Source organism: Lupinus angustifolius, chromosome LG15 (assembly GCF_001865875.1).
Source record: "Lupinus angustifolius cultivar Tanjil chromosome LG15, LupAngTanjil_v1.0, whole genome shotgun sequence".
In the NCBI taxonomy this organism is placed as follows: domain Eukaryota; kingdom Viridiplantae; phylum Streptophyta; class Magnoliopsida; order Fabales; family Fabaceae; genus Lupinus; species Lupinus angustifolius.
The window spans coordinates 1,410,173-1,432,559 of record NC_032023.1 but is presented as its reverse complement, the minus strand read 5'-3'; the positions used below and the strand labels follow the sequence as shown (position 1 = coordinate 1,432,559).

At 29.6% G+C, this 22,387-nt stretch overlaps 2 protein-coding genes across 7 annotated transcripts; both read left to right on the top strand.

Annotated features, from left to right (window-relative positions):
* LOC109328146 (GATA transcription factor 21-like) lies at positions 14,153 to 16,356 on the top strand. The gene is made up of 3 exons (XM_019561459.1): positions 14,153 to 14,507; positions 14,670 to 15,155; positions 15,714 to 16,356. The coding sequence occupies exons 1-3, from the start codon at positions 14,277 to 14,279 to the stop codon at positions 16,095 to 16,097; spliced, it is 1,101 nt and encodes a 366-aa protein (XP_019417004.1). The 5' UTR covers positions 14,153 to 14,276; the 3' UTR covers positions 16,098 to 16,356.
* On the top strand, positions 17,252 to 22,184 carry LOC109328145. 6 transcript variants are annotated; one of them, XM_019561456.1, is made up of 13 exons: positions 17,252 to 17,454; positions 17,542 to 17,589; positions 17,691 to 17,742; positions 17,835 to 17,908; positions 18,010 to 18,137; positions 18,526 to 18,652; positions 18,811 to 18,941; positions 19,052 to 19,375; positions 19,720 to 20,013; positions 20,086 to 20,268; positions 20,999 to 21,121; positions 21,252 to 21,319; positions 21,964 to 22,184. In XM_019561456.1, exons 1-13 carry the CDS (start codon positions 17,430 to 17,432, stop codon positions 21,965 to 21,967), a joined length of 1,581 nt encoding a protein of 526 aa, XP_019417001.1. In that variant the 5' UTR covers positions 17,252 to 17,429; the 3' UTR covers positions 21,968 to 22,184. The 6 variants fall into 6 exon arrangements, with proteins under 6 accessions (XP_019417001.1, XP_019417000.1, XP_019416999.1 ...); XM_019561455.1 differs by having other exon boundaries at positions 19,720 to 20,044; positions 20,081 to 20,268; XM_019561454.1 differs by having other exon boundaries at positions 19,720 to 20,204; positions 20,238 to 20,268.

Below are 22,387 nucleotides of genomic sequence, written 5' to 3'. Positions count from 1 at the left end.
TTATCTAACTTTATACTCACGCCAATCAATAAAAAAGCTTTTAATATATCTGTCCCACTATGACATGTTGAATGTGATTATATAAGTCTTATCCATTCTTTTTAAAATTGAAACGTAAACATCTTGTTTGATAACAATCATCTATAGACGTTGAAGTCATTTATTTCTCAATGCATAATGCTAAAAAAGAAAGAAACATAGATAACTATGTTACACTATATAAATAGAACGAGGATCATAAACCTCATATGATAATGAAATGAAAAATTTAATTAGCATATATGTAGGTCGAATGTAGATATCGTCTGATAAAATTATGGGAACGTACCAGCTTCTTTGAAAGATTAGTAATAGAAAAAAAAATATGTTGGTACTAATATATAGTGTCATATATCAATCACAATTTAGTTTTATTCATCGCCGACTCATAAATGAAAGTAATACAAATGAAATAGTTGATGATATACTAAATTGAATAGATTTATACGCTGATAGTGCATAAATATTATATGATGAATAATATGATTTTTCGGTAGTAAACACTCTGTAATCATATATGCTCTATGTTTATAATTATAAAAGGAAATTAGTGTTCACACGGTTTAATTTTGTTTTACACTATTTTACTTATAATAAGAATTTGTATCATATTCGTATTATATATATAAAATTATATCATTATCATTAATAATAAATTTTATATAATCTACTTTTAAACTTTTAGTTTATATTCATATAACTTTTATTCACAATAGTATTTATTGTTCATATTAAATTTATTAAGTTAATAAAAAATACAGGTTAACGACAATAATCACCAAAACCTTAATTCAACGGAAACGCAATTTAAAATAATAGTAAATAAAAAAAATATATCACAACCTATCAATAGAAAACAATATTTAATATTGGAATTATGTGTTAGTGACCATTGAATGCTTACATAATGAAGTATTTTCTATATAGATTTAGATAGTATAATATACATGTTTCACTATCAATAACATAGAATAGTGGGACTTTAAAACTGTTATGGGGTATAAGCTATTTCAGCTCAATAGTACCCTAAATCAATTATTTGTATGAACCAAATTAATTTTCTAGATATTTAAAAAATAGATAAAAAGTACACTTTTAGTTCATTTTTGTTTCATTTTATCCCTTAATATTTTTCTTCTTGTTTAGTATCTCAAGCTTATTTTCGGTTTCATTGTTAGTCTTATTTCATTAAATTGATTAAAAATAATAATTTTTCTAATGAAATATTATATTGTCTAATAGATATTCTAACGACGTTAAGTAAAAACTAACATAAGATTTACGAGTAAAAAATATAAACTTGATGGAACAAAGTGAGACACTGAAGTTATGGGATCAAAATAAGATAAAGAATTAACTTAGGGGGCAAAATATGGAAATTGTTTGAGAAATACAAATTATTCCAATGAAGATTTCAAGTTTGGCACAAATTAGTCATTACTATGAAAATTTTTGGGAATAATTTTGACCCAAGTTGAGATCTCTAAGAATCAATTTGAACTTATAATTTTTTAATGATTAAATTGGTACATAAGAATATATTGAAGGGTCATATTGAGTCTTGAGTATATTGTATGGTTATTCATATATTTTTCCTTTTAATTCTGAAGCTATAATTTTTTGGGGTTGAATCTTAGAAGTTGAATAACTAGTAAAGTAAAAAATACACAACATTTTTTGGTTATGCTGCGTGCATCACCAACTTCAGTTTCATCCGATAATTCTAAACTCATATATCATTGGGTTATTCTTGTAGCACTATGATAAAAGAATAAAAATACACAACATTAGAAATAATGAAGTGGTAGATTCTGTTTTTAATAGCAAAACTATATAAAATGAAATAAATTATAATATGCTTAATTAGGTACCATAACAAATTTTGATAGTGACAATGCATAGGGCAACGTTGCATGCACTTTGGTTAATGAAGACCATTGACTTAAGAAATTAATAAGAATACTTTATTAGGTATATTAGTTAAAGAATTGAACTCTGAACCAAAATGAAGTTAGTGATCTTGTCCTTTTGTCTAGTAACTAAGCCTCCAAGTTTTAATTATTGAACAATATTGGAGGGTTGGTTGGCCTTTGATTTATTAGTTGAATTTAAAGTTCCACTCATCACAGCTTTTCTTGATTCTGAAACTACAACTTACACTTGTTTTTTCTTCTTCAACAGCCATTAACATTTTCAGCACCATTGACCTTATTCACATAACAAAAGTCCTCAACTAATATTGACTTAACAAAAAAAAATTAGGTGATATTTGTAGCACCTTTGAACATGTTGCATATCTACAACCATATAATATAAATATTAGTTTTTAATAGCTAGAAGTTTTTAATATATCTCTTACCAATATGTGAAGTTTCCTTGAAAGTGAAGCAGCATGGTTCAAAGCTTAAAGATAATATCATTACATGGCTCAAACTTCAAAGCATGTTGTCTCAACTCTCAACAATATCTCTTCAATTGTTTCAATAAATCAATTTAATTTTATAGCTTAATATCTATCCATATCCATGTAAAGTAAAGTTTTTGACATGATAATATATTATCCAATATTCATTCGTATTACTTTTATTTGAAAATTAATGATAAGGTGATTAATACTTCAGTAAGAGATGACGCATTGATAATGTGAAACATTATTACACCATCACTATATAAATGTTAAATCTTCATTTTAATAAGTGTAATATTTATCAATTGTCAGTATAAATATTTATATACAATCAGTATATCATCCATAATTCATTTGTATTATTATGAATAATGAATGATATAAAGAACTCTTACACAATATATTCTCAAATTTAAGTCAATATATTCTCAAATTTAAGTCATTAATATTGAAGATTTGATTGAAATTATTGATTTTTGGATGGTGAACTAATTTCTCCTTTCACTATGTGTCAATATTAAGGTGTTGTTGCGTAATGAACTCATCCTATATAGTTGTAGGGAGCAGAAGGAAGACATAAAAATGTGAAACAATATACAAATGATGGATATAACAACCGTATATGAGAAGAATTCTTTTTGGATAATACGTTTATGCCTTGTTGTTTGTTTATAATTGAAGCAATAATATTAAGACTAGCACTAATAATTGAACTCTTGCAATTTTGAAATTATGATTAAAACGACTATATGATATGATATGATACTTTAAGCCAAAAGGGTTATAATATAAGCAAGCTTGTCACTTTTTATTACAACTATCATGCACGATGAATTTAATTTAATCATAAGTCTGAACTATAACGAACTTATGACTTATATTGCTTCTAGACTTATTATATTTTTTATAACATCCACTATTGTATATTATACATTCATGAACCATAATATATATATATAGTTGCTTAATGGTATTAAGTGGATTTTCTTTGTGTAATTGTGGATAGATAACGTGTTATGTTTAGTTATGAACTTATCTAAAAAGAATCAGATTCATTCAATCCATTACTCATAATCCAAACACACAACACGTTTCATTGTCACTATCAAACTCATCCATAACTAACTTTGCCGCCCTTTTTAAGGTCATCTGCCTCAACTGCTCCACAACTTTTGTCATAATCTTATTATAAAATTAAAATATTAACAACACGTTGGTCTGATGATGTAAGGTCCTGATTTTCGGAACGACATTTATTAGAATGAGTAATCATATATTCTGAAAGAGATTAGTTTATTATCTATAGGATGAAAATACACTTATTTATATCAAAGAATCATAAAACGAAGGTTTAATATTTTTGTGTGTATTTTTTGGAGCGTATTTCTCAAAAAAATACTAATTATTTTTGGATTTATTATGTAAGCATGTTTTTTATACTATCGATAATTCATCTACCATTCATATGTTAACTAATAGTACATAAATAATGTTTAACTAACCGTGCATAAATAATGTTTAACTAACCGTGCATAAATATTAAACTCATTCTTTTTTTATATATCACCAAAGCATGTTTAACTTTTACTAAAAAAAAATTCTATGTGATATGATAGAACTTTTAATATTATATATGGTGCTTAAAGAGCTTAGACATTATTTGTTAAAGTGTGTTTTAAATTGAACCATTTATATACGTAAATATGTTTCCTCTTCTTTTCTTCTTCGATTTGAAGTAACAGAAAACGATATATGTTGTTCTAGCTTATCGATGTGTGTGACTATACCAACATGCTTATCGTTTTGGTTTGGAACATGTGGTGGTGGAGACAATGAATACTTTTTATGTTATCAACTTTGAGAAGTTCTTACTTACACACATCACATACCTCTCTAGTCAAATTTTCATACTACTAACCTGAACTAGTCCACTATGATCAACCATATCAACTCAGGGTATGGGTTATTATTATCTTATCCATTGAACAATAGTAATCTCAATCCATCAACGATGAATTTTTTGTGTGCATAATTGTTTCTCTCAATAAATGTCATGCTGTGTCAAGTTCGTGGTCAAACTTTTAAATTTAACCTTATATAATACTAGGATCTAGCGAAATCTTATACTAGATCAACTCGTTGTTGATAGGATATAGGTAAGGGTGGAAACAGGTCAGACCACCTATCAGGGGGCCCATTGGCCTATAACAGGCTAGGTCAGACAGACTTTTTTCATGAACAAGTCAGACTCAGATTTTCTAAAAAGCGTATTTAGCTTAACATGTCAGACTTTAGGCCACCTAAAAGGCATATTAAGTCTAATAGATCGATCTATTTAATTATATTATATAAGAATGTTAAAATTATACTATTTTAATATAAGTAATATTGTTATATATGTAATATTAATATAAAAATATAATTTAATTATTAGAATTAGATGAACCTAACTAAAAATAAACCTATAAGCTCATTAAATTGTAGACATGGTAACTTATTTGATGAACATATAATATAATAGGTCTTTAAACAGACTAATAGGTCAGACCAGACTTTTAAATAGACCAAACCTACGCTTTGAATTTTTTTTTTTAAATATGCTAACATGTCAGGCCTATGCTCCTATTTATTATATAGGTTGGATCTGTTTAAGGATCTGACCTGCTTTCACACTTAGATATGGGTTATCAGATATTATGAAACAAAATATAGAAACTTTCACGGACGGATTAGCTACAAGTTCGAGACCAAAAAGGGCTTTTTATTTTGATCATGATCTAAGGCACTAGCCAACTTTTCATTTTGGGTTTGCAGGTCCACATGAAATTTTGAATCACCCATCACTACAAAAGTAGCATGGTCATCACCATCACCCCTACATCACAATGTGACATTAAATGTGGTTAATTTTATTGGGAAAATTATATATCTTTCTACTAAATCTTTTTATTAATAATCATTCTATTTACAAAAAATGACATATGTCACAATGTGATACTTTATTTATTAATGATTGGTTTACAAGTGACATGTATCATTTTCTTGTATATATAAGGATTAATAGAATGATATAACATTACTCATTTTATCGTGTACCATATCATACACTATATTAAGTTCTTAACTACCATGCCAACTTTATGTTATGGACTGGCCCAAGTAATATATATGATCCAACAACATAAAGACCCTAGTGTAATGGGGATGGATAGGTTTGCAATGTTTGATATTTTATGGTGTTATATTTATGGGATGAATATAAAATATCATGTCCTTAATTGTGGCCTACTACAAACAAGTTTGTTTTACATCATGTTTGTTTTCTGCTTTTATCATATTTCACTTAAAGCCCTATTTTGCACCAGCCCAAATTTAAAGATAAAGTTCCTAAATTCAGTAACAAAAATAATTTTTTCCATAAGATAACAATAAATGTGATTTTATGAAGGATGCTGACCAAATGATGCCCTATTATGATATATTTTGGGTCACTTAATGAGTGTTGTTAAACTTAGACCCCTTATCGACTCGATCAAGTTATTGGCTCAATAGTCGGATTAGTGGGTTATTGATTTGATTAGTTAAATTAGTTTACATTAAAAAGCTATAAAATTTTATAATATAAAGTAACATTATTATGAATGTTTTACTATAAATAATTTGAAACAAAAGCGGACAAATACATTTAAAAATTAATTAAAAACCTAAGGCTTTGTGACAACATAAGCTTAAAATTGACAAACAAAATTTCAATAATGACAAAAATAACTATAAATAATTTGAAAGTGCAAGATTCTTTTTGCTCATAAGACGATATAATTTTAACGTTTTTAATAAAAATGATTGATTCAGATGATCTGATCGGTTCGATAGAACGAGTTACTGATTTTATGAATAAAATAGTTGAATCGAACCGATTCATACAAATTTTGATTCATGGTCATCAAATTAGCAACTCAACCCAATTAGGTGCACATTATAGGTCAAGCCGACCAATTTAGTCGAGTTTAATAATATTGAACCATTCCAACTTGTACCCTATGTCATCAGATCATTGATCTGTTGTTGTTTGTCTCGCTGTAAATATTAATCAGACTAAGTTTTGAACTTGAATTCGATTTTATATGTGAAGGCTTATCTGATACAAATTTTGATTTAGCTAACTTCTAAAGTCGTGCATAAACTTGATTAAATATAAAGTATTTTCCTTCTTTTTTGATAAAGTTTTCTTTGTATTACTTATTCTTATGGATACATAATTTAACGTATGAACTAATATACATGTATATATTTTATGAATCATATATATATATATATATGATGAAAAGATTAGAAATCAATAACATATAAAATAAAAGACACACTATGGCAATAAATCATGTACACAAAGGTATCTTAATAACTAGAAAATACAATTAAAAAACAATGTTAAAAGGACGAAATCACATCAATAAATAAGTTAATGTAACCAAATGCATTACATTCTTTATGCCAAAATTGAACAATAATATATAAATAGAAGTCAGGAGTAAATCACATATCACTAGGTTTTATTCAACCCTAAATATTGATTGTAACTAATTTTTAAATTGGAATCAGGATAAAATCCAATCAAATTAAAATTAGGCTTAAGGGAGTAGGATAGAACTGCCCCATTATGAACTGAGTCCATTTTATTTGATTGTTGAGAATTGATACCAACCCATGAAGCAAGCCTCCTATTCTACTTGTTGAATATTTGACAAATTGACCTTACTAAAGACAATATCTTTTTAATAAATTATAAATCCAAATTCAGTCCAACATTCTTCCCAGAATCTTAGGATCAGGAACATATTTAAAAGGAAACCAAACTTTCTGCCACAAGTCCCTAGAACTATATCTCATGCATTTGTCCTCATTGTCTTTCTCCCTATTTCTCTCATGTCAATTTTGGTGTTGGATTTGTAATTGACTTAAAAGCTTAAGTTTGTATTAAATGAAATTAGTTGTGGATTTCCCCTTATATTATCATGTCTATTTGGTGCTCCTGCTAGTGAATTTTCTCATTAAATAAACGATTTGTTCCATTAAAAATATATAGGATAACTTAAGTCTTAAGGTAATACCCGATTAACGTAAGTACCTAAAATTAGGTATTTCGTTTATTTAAAAAATAATATATATATATATAAATTAATTTACAATGCCTTTTGATTACTCCTACATTATCTCATTCATTTTATTACCCCATTCTCATTACACTTTAAAACTCACTATATAAATTGAGCAAATCAAATTAATTTATAAAATAACTTATAAAAAACATATAAATCTTTTATGAATAGAATATTAAAAAAAGTGTTTTTTGGCTTTGAGAATAAATAATATGTCATGTACATATGACTCTTTTACCAATTTTGGCTTATATAACACTTACATGATTATTCTCATGACACGACAACGTCGACATTGGTATCAAACGTGTACAGGAGTGGTATACAAACTGCATACGTAGCGAACCTCGATATCACAAAAATTACAATGATGAATATGATAAGGAAAATGATCATTTGGGACATATCCAGAAAATTTTGATGTTTCAATTAGACAATAAAGGTGCAGCATCTTCCAGATTGCTTATGGATCATCATAGATGTGAGCAAGTTCTGGGTTACAAGCTTGGTCCGATCATTATCGAGCTCGAATAGAGTTGAGTTTTATCGGGTCTAGGTCAAGTTGAAGTTTAAAAATTAGACCCCGTCAATATTTATGGTCAAGTAGGGGATAAACATGACCGACCTAGACCAATCTCATGTTACTTGCTCATCATGTTTATCTGTGTCTCTATTCAATTATGTATAGAGTAATGCATTGATTTTCTAATTTTTTACTATATTACATGTCTAACAATATATATACATTTATCATTTTATATGTCAAATTACATATTCATAGTAATAAATAAATTGATAAGACTTTATCTAAAAGATATGCATTATACTTAATCGAATCTAGGGTTAGTTTTAGGTTAAAAAACTGACCCGATCAATATTTAAAGTTGGTTAGCTTCAGACCTATGGCCGAACACAGGTTGAAAAAATGACTGATCAACATTTAGGATTTGGTAAATGATAAACCTTACCCAACCTATAATCACTCCTGGATCATCAAACATGCTTCACTGATTGTTTAGTGGAATTTATATATATGATATACTTTTTTAAACCATAAAGTTTGGATACCAATTTGATATCTAACATTTGTACTTTTATTATGTATTACAGAAGAAAAAAAATATTTAGAGTTCAAAAAATCACTTTTTTTAAGAAAAATCACTTATTTAAAAAATCATTTTTTTAAAAATTGATTTTTGAATGATTTTAAAAAGTGTTTTTTTTAAAAGTGATTTTAGAAAAAATGTTTTATTGAGATAGTAGTTTTTAAATTAATGATTTTCTTTGATATTGTTTTTAGTTCCAATAAAAAAAATTAAATGGATTAGATATTCATCCATCCAAATCCATGAAAATATAGTCATGGATGAATTGGAATTCATCCATTAAGATTAGATATGAATGAATTGAATAACTTAAAATATAGTTTAAATGAATTTATATGGATTGATGGATGATCTATTAGCATACAAATCAAAATCCATTCATTTGTCACCATTATATTCTATAAGGATTTGTTTGACAATGGTATTTCAATTAACAATTGTTATTTTAAGTTAATTTTTAAAAATGAGTTTGATTTGATTATGCTAATAAAATTACTAATGATTTGATAAACTATTTAACTAAAGATTTTGGAGTTGGAACTTTACTATTCAGTATGCATACACATTAGCTTTACCAACACTTATTCATTTAACTATGATTACTTTACAAACAATATGAGACCTCAATGATATTAATCGTTAATGCCTGAGTTAAATTAATAGTTTGTGAATAAAACTATATATCTAGTAACTTTACTCACAATATGAAAAACTATGATCCACAAAATATATCTATATATTTACAAACTATGCTTGTAAAATTCAGATTTTTAAAACAACACCTTAATGATACTACTAGATAATATCTTAGTCATATTAGTAGTTCATTAATCTACCTATGCCTAGCAACTATACCTATGTCTAGTAACTATATTAACAAATTCGAGAGTTATATAGTTGTTCAATTAGCTCTATATCTAATAACTGTATTAACAAAATAAAAAATGTGAGATTGATATAAATCTATATCAAACAATTATACCAAAATGATGAGTTATTATATTCAGAGCTTAGAATGAGAATTTCTTCATGCATTCACAATCACCAAATTATACAAAAAGGGTATAGACCTTAAGTAATCATTAAGCATAAAAACAACTATATGAATCAAAGTATAACGAATAATTATTAATCCGAATCAAAATGTATATATTAATTAAATATTATATTCAATCCCAACAAACAAGAAGTTTAGCTATACACATTGCCATAGTAACAAAACACAAAGATACAAAAAGAGAAATCAAGCTCATAGGAGAATAAATTACCTTCTCAAAGAGCATAAATTAGTTCCTCTAACATTTCCTCATTGTTCCTACACCTCAATTCGAGCTAAACTAGCATAAGGAACTAAGCAATTTCGAGTAGAATAGGTGCCACCCGAATTTGTTCAAAAATGTCCAATTTGATCCCTTTTTAAAGAGTTTGAATACTGTCGATTTTGCCCAATGCAAGTAGTTCGTTGGACGTGACACTTCTTCTGGTCGAGCCTCGACCTTTCACCTAGTCAAGCTGCACTAGGTGAAATTGCCATATGTTGTCAAACGCGGGTGATTCATTGGGTAACTCTAGAACAGAACCAATATCAAAATTATGCTTAGCGCAGAGATTATGTTGAGCATAACTTCTATTATCTACGATTTTCATTCAGCGCAAGGATTGTGCTGAGCGTGACCTTCATGTGATGCCAAATCCACAAGGCTTGGCTTCTGTGATGGTCCTAGATTGTTCTTGTCTGGAAACATAACTTTTTTACATTGATTCCTCTAATTTTGACCTGCATATAAATACTCTAAACGGTAAAATAAAACAATTCACATAATATAGTTCAAAACCAATTTGCTAATAATTGGACTAATTCATGAGCTAAAGTGCACGAGAAATGATGTTCAAATACAATATTTTAACATTTATGAATTATTTTGCATATAAATTATTCAAGTATTGTCATATATAACTTTTTTATAGTTAGTTCTTATATCAAATATTTTTGACAAAGAAGGAGGACAGAAGAAATCATATAGAAGAGACATGTTTTGAACCCTTCCTTTCAAAGCACATTTTCTATTCTTAAACCCTTAACCAATAGTTCATCCATTCATTTTTATATGTCATTTAAGTTTGGTTATAATAACTAAGAGAACCATTATTTTACAGCAAAACTGTTAATCATTTTCTCTCATACCCTTTTCATTTCTCTCGACACTTTATCATAATATTAGTTATTTTTTCTCATTCATAATAAAGTGGGGGCATAAATAACGAAAAAACAATAACATTGTCTTGAACTTCATACACGATAAATAACTAGATTAGTCAGTTAGAATGAGAATCAATTACCTTACTCGTTTGAGTCACTCATCCAATTAGCCATGTACCAAAGTATGTATAAACTACTTTGAGTTGATGAGTTTAAACATAAAATTGATGTTTCTATTAAGTCTTGGTGCTCTCAAATTCCTTAAATGTCATTATATGAAATTGAATGGATAAAAAATTTAGGTTTTCCTTCCACTTATCTTGTAATAAAACCTTAGTTGTTTAACTAAGTTTTAAACTTATTTGTACATTTTTGTTGTAATTAAGACATAAATTTTGTTATTTAACTATGTTTTAAACTTATTTGGGACATCTTATTCTACCAAAACCTTCGTTGAATTGGTGATTGTTTAATTAGGTATAATAATTGATAATAATATTTTTAAATTTATAGTATAAAGTTATTAAATAATAATAGATCATATTATCATTGTTTTTTTTGGATGTAAAACCAAGTCAACTAATTTAATTTAACTAGTAACTTATTAATTCAACCAATAATTTATTGATCTAGTACTCTCCATGATCGGTTCAATTTTACTATCAATGATGAATTTATACATGAAGGTAATGTAAAAAAACAAAGTAGATTCAGAGCTCCAAGTTGTACCCTACAAGAATTCAGAAAATGTTGCACTATTGGGACCAGGATTCAATGTTTTTTGGCCACGGTAAGGTCATAACCCACAAAGAGGCAATATCCTACAACTCTTTCTCACTCACCTCGCCCACACACCCACATGCACAACAAAGGTACGAAATACAATACAGTGACTCGTGAATTAAAATGACTCTTATAATATCCTCAAACATTCTCCTATATGTTTAGTATAATTTAATGCATATGTCTCAAGGAGAAAATATTGATATTTATGCATTTCATCCCATTACTATTATGCATTTATCTTTTACTTTCTTCTTTTTAAATTAAATTTTGGTGAAATGAGTTTAGTATTCATCAAGATCAGAGAAGACCTCGCAACTTTATAACCCTTATATATGTATTTATACATAACTTATCAATAAATTGTTCACGTTGATAGTGAGATTAGCCAATTTCACATTTATCACTTTTCATTTTTGAAACAAATTATTAATAAGTGAGGATCCACTTACTTCAAGAGTACAACCTTATTCAACATCTTAACCATCAATTCTAGGAAAATCTAATGGTTTATTTACTCACTGATTCAAGTCGGGTTCCCCTATAATTGATGATTAAAATGTGTAGGGTAAGTGAATCTCCTCTCATTATCAATTACCCATAAAACTTTAAAATAATATGCAATGGAAGGAAGTAAGGAACCGCTTGGTGCACATACATGTCATACTATGACAGTCATAGTATGTGTATAAATTTTCTAGTATTTTTCACCCGATTATTAGTATGAGACTAATCTTTCGGAATATTTAAAGAATAAATAAATATAAAGTTGCTATCGAAAAACAATTATCATGCAATACTAGTGCAAAAAAATAATATGCAATCATCATTTTCCTACCCAAACTGATGCCTTGATCAATCATATTGAGAGAACTATATATAGTATCTGATGTCAAATATTATACTCATTCAATTCTATAATTAAGTTTTATTTTTTGAATTATTTTCATCTTTTAGAAATCCAACATACATATATATATTCAGCTTATTTATTACTTATTTCTACATTTACTTCTTAATTTTTCTTTAATTTAATTTCTAATGCTGATTAAATTAAGGTTATTAAAGTCAAATTATAACAATTTTTATCTTTTAATTTATCCTTAAACTAGTGTGCAACCTTAAACATCAAAGGAAATAAAATGGAGAGAGTAACATAAAGGTGATATCAAATAAACTTTGTTATTATTACAAAAAAAGAAATAATAATAACTACCAAATTTTCCATTCGATTTATTTGACCCACAAAGTATTCCATTAGAAAATTAGGGAATCAATAATGAGAGATTTATAAGTGCCAAACAATTTAATAAGCAGATTTGATATCACATTTTGACCTAAACGTGTTAATATCACATTTTGACCTAAACTCTTAAAGTATTAACTCGGATCCATGTAATTATAAGCCATTTAAATTATTCATGATTAATGAATGGGGAACTTCAACAAATTAACACTTATACACCAACAATCTCTCCATCAAACATAAATCCAAACATTAGTAAACTCTCCTAGAGTAGAAACCTTGAACATTTGAGGATGTAAACTTGTATCATTGTTATTTCCAAGTGAACGCGCATTCTAACCACCATAAACCACTAGGAACTTTTGACAAGAGAGATCACACAAATAGATCCACATATAACAAATAAGAAAGATTTACAAATAAGGAGTGAAACTAAACATAAGAACTAATAACATAACAACATTAGATTTATGTGTTGATTTACTTATGAGTTTTTAAACGAATTCCCACTTGCCAACAAACATATTCATGTGACCAAATTATTGGTTTGACATGTGAGCAACTACATTATCTTTGTGATGCATGTGCAGCTTCTATCATATTCTGTCTCTTCCATCGTCTGTAGTTTCAACTAGCTAGGGTTTAGTTGATATGCAGAATTATGCAGTGAATTTTTTATCTCCAAATAGAGTTTTTGTCATATGTATGGGGTCAGCGTAGTAGCACTCCACACACTCCACACACTCCTGACTAATCATTTTGTCCTTTTTATTTGTCTGCTTTGTGTGTCTTCATGAAGTCACGAGAATGTCTTGTCTTATAGATATTGTAAGTTCTAATCTCTCTCCCATTTAAATGAGTTTTACCATTGCTTACTCATACTAAGGAAAAATATAATTATACTTCACATTTTACGGACAAGGATCTGCTGTCCCAAACCCTGTCCTAAATCAATCATATTATGCCATGTCAGTTAAAAAAATATTAAGGTTTTTATAGTTTCCACTTTCAGCAACAACATTAAGATATTACATATCTATGAGTACATTCTCTCACACTAAATGTAACATAACTATGATGGTAACTAAAATATAAAAACCTTTATTATATCAGCACCATGCCATGGCCAGCAAATAGTAAAGGATGATGAGAACCTTTTTGTCTTGTACTTCTTCCTTATCTTCTCCTCAGTTCTCAACCCTTTTCCACCTTTATTATATTACTCAACAAAAGTATACCGTTGCAGTTTCACTGACCTATTCTATTTCAACCTCTCTCTCTCTCTCTCTCTCTCTCTCTATCTACTTGCTTTGTGTGCGTGTGTTATGTGTATGCTTCCATGATTCCTACTAATCATTATTCAGTATCCTCTACTATGCCTTTAGATCTTAATGAAGATCAAAGCTACCAGCTTTTTAGTACAAACTATGAAGCTTCTTATGCAACTTCTTCTGATCTATTATACCATCAAGCCTCTTCTTCAAATTCTTCTCTATTAAATCCTGAATTCTTGCAACCTGGACATGGATCTTACCATCAGGAACCAAATCACTTAGGAAGTGATGAAGAGGTGATGCATATATATACATAATTAATATCACATGCTATAATATAGTGTGATAATTTGTATCATAGCATCACAAAATCTTAAGTATTATTTCATATGTATATGTGTGTGTATATATATCTATCTATATATTGTTTTGACCCATTTGATCATGTGATCTTTTAGGGTGAGAAGATTGTTCCTTCTAGTGGATCATGGGATCATATTGGAGTTGAAAGCAGAAGTAAACTAAAGGTGAAAGTACTTTGGAAGAAAGAAGAAGGAAATGAAAATCTTGAAGCTGAGGATGGTTCAGTGAAGTGGATGTCTCCAAAGATGAGAATAATGCATAGGATGGCGGTATCAGATCAAACTGGTTCTGATATAACAGGCATCTCCAAGCAGAAGTTTGAACAGCAAAAGCAACATTTATCACCTCTTGGAAATGATAATAGCACCAATTCTTCAAACCAAAGCAATATCACTGATAGGTTTTGTTCTTCAAACTTCAAGCAGATGTTTGAAGAACAAAAGCAACAGTTTTCACTTCAAGGAACTTCTGATAATAGTGGCAACAACTCTTCAAACAATAATAACATCACTGTTAGGGTTTGTTCTGATTGCCACACCACCAAGACCCCTCTATGGAGGAGTGGACCAAGAGGTCCAAAGGTTAGCCTTTTTTCTTTCCAATTCTATATCCTCTATAAGTAGTTTTAAACTGCGGTTTCATTTATGGTTACGTTGTGTTTATCACAATTATGTGATTGTCTGGCCGATGCGGCTATCGTAATTGCAGTCATTACGCGGTTGCATATATTGCTAAAATCATAACCTTGCAGCCTCAATCGCAATCTTGAACCTAAATTTCAACTTACCTCTTAAGAGTTAAGATGGGTTCTGCATCAAGCAACTAGTTTCATGATAAATAGCTTGCTCCATGTTTTCATTCTTTTTTTGTCCTGAACGTGTAGTTAATTAGCTTATCCTTTTTAGTATGCATTAAATGCATGTTATAAGAATATTTTATGAGGCTCTAAATTAATACTCTCTTTCGTATTAAATTTTTACTAACACTTCCAAGTAGTACAACAAAACAATTAGTTAAGATCATTAGGCAAAGAACTAAGCATTGAAAAAAAATTGACACTAACAATGCAAGAGGATTTGAACAATGAAATTATTTTATTTATGAACTAACCATGTTGAAAAATTATTTTGGTGTAACAGACACTTTGCAACGCCTGTGGGATTCGACAAAGGAAGGCGAGACGTGCCATGGCCGCAGCTGCAGCTTCAACTGCAGCATCGGCCGGTGGCACAATTCTCATGGCGGCTGAGCCAACACATGTGAAAGGAAAGAACTTACAAAGCAAAGAGAAGAAATCAAAAAATAAGCTGACACCACAGAAGAAAATGAAGCCCAAACTTGGTTGCAAGCCATGCATAGGTAGAAGAAAGAAGTTTAGTTTTGAGGATTTGACAATAAGTTTGAGTAAGAATTTGGCACTTCAACAAGTTTTCCCACAGGATGAAAAAGAAGCTGCAATCATGCTCATGGCTTTATCTTATGGCTTACTTCATGGCTTTCCCTCAGATCGTTACTTAGATTAAGTTATGATATTTCTTGTTGTATAATTTTGTTAACTAGATTATAATTGTATGAGATTAATGTCTTATGCTTGTACCAGAAGAGATTATGAAGTATTATTTTTGGAACTGATAATAGGGACAAGAACAATAAAGTTCTTAGGTGAGTGAATTTAGCAATGTTGGATTTGAATAAGTTGTGAAACAAAATGTTATGTGAATCTATTGTTCATGGGTATCTTATAATCCTAGCAAACTCAAAAAAATTATCAGGGATTTTATACATGTTGAATTTTTCATTGCTGATTTTTTTTTTTGCAGGTGTGATTACTTTTGAGTTATATGATTATAAATACATTATGAACGCATGCACTTGGTGTTTAAGCTAGTTTACAATATTATTTAGAGTAATGCTAAAAGATAATTTGAAATTTGACTATATATATGTATATATAAAGGTAGTTTTTAAATGAAACAACTATAGATACACTCACTTATATAAGCTTAATATTATAAATAAAAAATCAAACATAAAATCTCACTCTCTAGCATCCATTATTTATACATTATAGGAGAACATCAAAATGTGATACCTAACTACTTTTTCAGGTAAAGAAAACATTATTAAAGCTTTGCATTTTGCAAATGACTAGGTTTATGGTTATTTATTCTGCTCTACTAAGAGGCTTAATGAGTTCAAGTCATCACACTATAAACAGATTCATAATTACAATGTTATGTAAAGTGAACTATTTAACTCTTTACCAAGATTAAATGCATTAATACCCCTAAGTTTTAGTAAAAGTACATTATACTCCTTTTTTACACTAGACAAATCATTTCAAAATTATATGCATTTTTTACACATGGTACCAATGAGTATAATTACACTAATATTGCTTAGGCTATGTAGATATAATGTTTTAACAAGGTGAATGATAAATATAATTATGGTAAATCTCAAAGGGTATCAATATAATTTACTTTCTTATCCGATTTACCACCACTACTTCTACTTTTGAATAATGAGAAAGAATGATCCATAAAGGGTAATTACAAATGAGACAAAATGAAAATTTTGCTATCAAGCTTTTATGGTTAATAAATAGTTTGAAGGCTACAGGGACCACAACATCTGATTTCATTGGATACCATATCTCATTATTCACTATCCCATCCAAGTTCCATAGTTTACACATTTCCATAACTCTATGCTATGCTAGTTTTTGCTTAAGCACTCAACTTATATCATAATCTACAATTCAGTACATTAGCTACATAGAAAAATCTATCTTTTTCTCTCTTGTTTGGACAAATTACATAGTTCTTGTCTTTATTGAATCCTTGTCCCTTCAAATGCCAGGAACCATTCTAGTTTCAGGTACTAACTATCATAATGCAATGATTTAAGCACCTTAGAAACTAGGTGAATTTTTTTTCTTACTTTTCTTATGTGTTCATTTTACAGTGTTGGAATTCATGGATCTTCCATTATCTTCATCAACATCCATAAGGGGTGTGTATGCAATTAATCTTGCTTTTAAATTTGTCCCTACTTTTCTCCTCCACTACCTTCAAATTATGCCAATTATAACTTAAGTTTGTAAATGCATGCAGTTTCCATGGGAAAAATAGAGTACAAAATCAGTGACAAGGGAAACTTTTCTTTGTAAGACCAACTTAGAATTTTAAGCTGTTTTTGTAGCATATGGTTAGAACAATTTATGGGTTATAATCTTTATGTTCTGTTTTCTTATTCAGCCCTTTAACTAGCCTCCGTGATGATTTGATTGTTAAAATTCAGGATGATGATGGAAATGAAATATCAAGCACAGGTTACTATTGATACACATGTCATTTGAAAAATGTTGTTCTATTTATTTATAGTAAGTTATATATTAAGCATGTCTAATAACATGTACTAAATAACTTGCAGGTTTTCATATAAGGTTGATATTAGAGAAAGTTGTATGGGAAGACATTTTTCCCCTAGGGACTGGGCACCTGCATTTGAGGTTGCAATTTATCCTTAGTGACGAAGAGCGCGGCAGAATTCGTATATTGGTATCGACTACTTTTCGTTATACAATTTGTACTGCACTTATGCTTTGTGAATTTTCTTAAACATTTCGATTCGGAAATATTACACTGCCTTTCGATTAGAATAACATTTAATAACATTTACCTCCTATGTGGTTTCTGTAATTCTGTTATAAGTGATTTAAATGTAGTCACAACATTAACCTCAAGGAGCATAAGCCTCAAGTGATAAGTGTAATGATAACATAAACCTTAATCTAATAGTAAATGAATGAAATCTATGCACCTAGAAGCACCATTGGTTGATACATATAGATAGTAACCTTTGAGTTTCTTTAACTAGTAGACATTATCTGAATGAAGTCACAGTTATAAGTGTCTTGAAATTAACTTTTTGTCTTTGATTTTGCAGAGACAAACTGCATTAAAGAAGAAACACGACGAGCTTCTTAGTATCGATCGAAAAGGTGCAGAAAGTGACAGTAGAGCTAGTACTGGCAATGCTGCATCACCCTTCCAAGCAAATGATGAGGTCTCAGGTTTGATCTTACTTAACTGATTAAAGAAACAACATAAAAAATCGAAAAAAGAATAATGAAGGAGCTAATAGTTGCAAAACTTTTTATAGTTATGAATAAGGTCTATACATTTCTTCAAAGGTTTTTTCCTGATATTTTAAGTGATCCATCTTCTCAAGAATCGCCGAAGGAACGCTTTCAACAGGAAGCAGTTTCACACATACAAAGTCCTGTTGGTTTCCGGAATGACGAAGAATCTGGTGTTAGAAATGTAGTAGGAGCTAACCTTGACAAGAAACAGCAAAAACCAGTTAAGGAGTAATTGGTTTTCACTTTGCAGCATAGTCTAATTTTGTCCAGAAGAAAAGACATTGGAAAATGTACTATTGTTTGTTTAATGTTTCATTTTACATGTTTTAGAACATTTCAGATCATTATGAAGAGACATCATCAACAAAACCTGTGACACAAGAAGTTAATCTTACACAATCACAACACAAAGGTAAGAAGCCTGAAAATCAGTTACCAGCAGTGAAACAACTTCAGAGAGTTACTAGTTCAGAAGAATTGTCAAATTATTTAAGAAACTCAGAACAAATTGATGTTGTGAGAAATAATCCATTACAATCAAATCTAGAGAAAGATGGTGAAAAATATTCCGAGAAGAAGAATCCACAAGGGAGGACTCTTACTCCTAGTAATGTAAAGAAAATGATAAGTGCTTTTGAAGGTGGTCTACCTCAGGTATAGTAACTTGAATTTTACAATATCAACAACAAAAATTCCCCTCTAAAAGTGACCAAGTAAGGGTGTATCTATCGTTGATCGATTAGTGAGTGAAGATTTCTATGCACTTTATCGAACCAACGACAGATACACCCTTACTTCCACAGTTTAAAGTCTGTTTGCGAGTTAGTTTTTGGAGGGTAATAATGAACGGAAAGGAAAGGATCGGAAGCTATGAAATGCACTTGCGATGGTTCTGAAGCCTTCCATTTCAATTTCTTCTCCTCCAGAACTCAACTTGCGAACAAACCCGAGAAACTCACTTTAAGAATTAGAGTTCACATGGAATTTCTCTTAAACAGGATATGAGACCTCATATTAAACCACCTCCAATAAAACTTCAGCCTAGTACAATTGGAACAAAAGAAACTTCTAAGACTCAACTTTTGGAGCAACATAAGTCATTGAATACAGTATCAGAAGAATTGTTACAAGAAAAGGTGAAAAGTAGAGAGCAAATAAAGTTGTTGCAAGATCAAGTATTACCTAAGGAAACCATGCAGTTGAAGGAGTTAAGCACCAATGATATATTGAACAATCAAACAGATTCAAATTCAAGAAATAAATCCAAAGTAACACATAAGAAAGATATAGAGGAAGAGAAATATAACAAAGAATTGATCTCAGAAGGTTCATGTGATTTACACATTCAGAGGGATTCAATGGAGGACTTGGTTAACAAATATTACTCTCTTGAAAGTTCTCAAGTTTGGATTTTCCCTGATCAACAAAGAAAGATTTGTAGAACAAGCATTGGTAAAGGTGCCATGGATATATTGGAAATTCAGGATACAAAGTGCTTAAGCCATCAAAGAAATTTGGATTTCCCAAAGTTAGAAACTTTGGAAAAGGTATATTAATATTTTCACATGCATTTTTGGTTAACTATAGTCTTCTAATAAATTATTTAAGTATGAAATAAGATTGCTGAAAATTTAGTGTTTCATGCATTGAGATAATCTGAGAAAAGAAAGAAAGAAACAAGGAAGACTTCAAAGATACTCATTCTTTGTTGTTTGTGTTAGATAACTAAGCAAGATTTATGTAATTATGTTTATCATTGTTGACATGTTGCTTGAAGCTTTCTTATATGGATTACCATACCTTTTGAGTTTATTGAAGGGAGAAGTTCCAAATTGGATACGAGAGGATGAGTGAATTAGTTAATAAGTGGGAAAGACCTATGAAACTATTGTCTTAAGGTTTTGGTTGAAGACGTGGTATGTTACTTTTGGTTCTCCATTCTTCTCATGCCCTACTAACAATGAAACTCTCTAGTGGTTGGAGTCTCCCAAAGTCTCTTCCTATTACCAAGAGTTACTATGAGAAGTGTTTTAAATTTTCATCACATTGTGGTTATTACGAAGTGAATTATTTTGTGATTGGAAAAATATTTTTAAATTTAATATGGCTACATCATTGTAATTTAGTGTCACACTGCAATTGTAGTATAATCTTGTTACGGTAGTCACTTTAACGACAATATTGTGACCGCATTGATGCATTTTAATGGACAATTTGATTAATAGTATCAAATTATGTATTTTTTTAATCTAAGTTTTTTTTCATTTTTGTCTACAGGAAGCATATGTTGTGAGTGAAACTGAGGGTGGCAAGTATGAAAAGATACAAGAAATTGGACAATCAAAAACCAATAATTCTAATGATAATGGAAATGAGAATTCTGGAGGACCAATTAATCAGGTTACAAACAATATTCAATTTGAAATTTTTAATATTCAAGGATAAAAAGAATGAATATAATATCTTCATTATACTCTTATTTCTTTTTGAAGAATGCTTACATGTTCTTTTCCACATCTTTACCACTCAGGTAATAAAAGTGGCAATCATTATAGGCTTTGGAGTACTTGTTCTCTTTACAAGACAAAGAAATACAAGGTATGAAAATTGAATGATTTCCTTGTTAAACTTCATTACAATTTTATCATGCATTGACCATTTTGTGAAGAATTAACATGCACTTCAAGCTAGAAATAGTGCAAATCTTAACTAACTTTGCAGACCGCATCACGTGATGCGGGTACAATATTGCGGTTGTGGTGATCACAATAACTACATCATACCAAAATTATACTGTGACACTAAATCACAATGATGCGGCCATATCGGGCTGCAGCGTAATCACGTTGGACCACATTTGGGCTGCATTAGGCTGCATCACTCCATGATGACCATAATCCGCATTTCGACTATCATTATGACTGCAATCACAATAACCATAACCGTGATTGTAATCACAGCTGCAATTTAAAACACTGGATGATATATCCTTGTCGGTTGATTTTAATCACGAAATGGTGCAGGTTCACTTTATTCCAGAATTTTAGCATTAATTCTAGGAAATCTTTTTACTAATGTATTTCAACATGCATAATTCTTCTGCAGTATAGAATATAACTAGCCTTAATGATACATAAGAGTAATGTAACATTTTCACCCTACTGCTCCAGTTATATGCATAATAATATTGTATATCACATGACCTAGATGCTGAAAACATTTGTCAATTTATTTCATTGCAGATAGTTCCTTGTGAGAAATCTACTACTAATGACATTTGAAGGAGCCAAAAATTTCTTGGGTTTTCTGTGACTTCAAAATTCTTTCTATGAAATGCAATAACACGTTTGCATAATACAAATGTAACAAATTTTGCTAAGGAATTCAATGCATGGTTGATGGTATAATAATGTAGTCTTGAAACAACTTCTCTATGACAAAATAACATACCCTTTTGATATAATAATGTAGATGAATGTTCCATATTATTCTACTTATTCGGCATGCATTAAAATCAAGTCTCCAAAAACCTTAAATGTACTCCTAGCGAGATAGGTGTTAAGACTTGAAAAATGGATAATGATTAAGTCTACCTATTTTATATTGGAATTCAACATTTTATTTAGAAGAAGTACTAAGAATCCAATTTTCTGACTATTTTGATCT

What these genes read in the sequence shown, in the direction of transcription:
- LOC109328146 (XM_019561459.1), top strand. Translation starts at nt 14,277, where the DNA reads ATGATTCCTACTAATCATTATTCAGTATCCTCTACTATGCCTTTAGAT. An exon ending in ACTTAGGAAGTGATGAAGAG is followed by an intron (nt 14,508 to 14,669) that starts GTGATGCATATA and finishes GTGATCTTTTAG; the next exon opens with GGTGAGAAGATTGTTCCTTC. An exon ending in GTGGACCAAGAGGTCCAAAG is followed by an intron (nt 15,156 to 15,713) that starts GTTAGCCTTTTT and finishes TTGGTGTAACAG; the next exon opens with ACACTTTGCAACGCCTGTGG.
- LOC109328145 (XM_019561453.1), top strand. Translation starts at nt 17,430, where the DNA reads ATGCCAGGAACCATTCTAGTTTCAG. An exon ending in AGCAAATGATGAGGTCTCAG is followed by an intron (nt 18,653 to 18,810) that starts GTTTGATCTTAC and finishes CATCTTCTCAAG; the next exon opens with AATCGCCGAAGGAACGCTTT. An exon ending in CTGGAGGACCAATTAATCAG is followed by an intron (nt 21,122 to 21,251) that starts GTTACAAACAAT and finishes TTTACCACTCAG; the next exon opens with GTAATAAAAGTGGCAATCAT.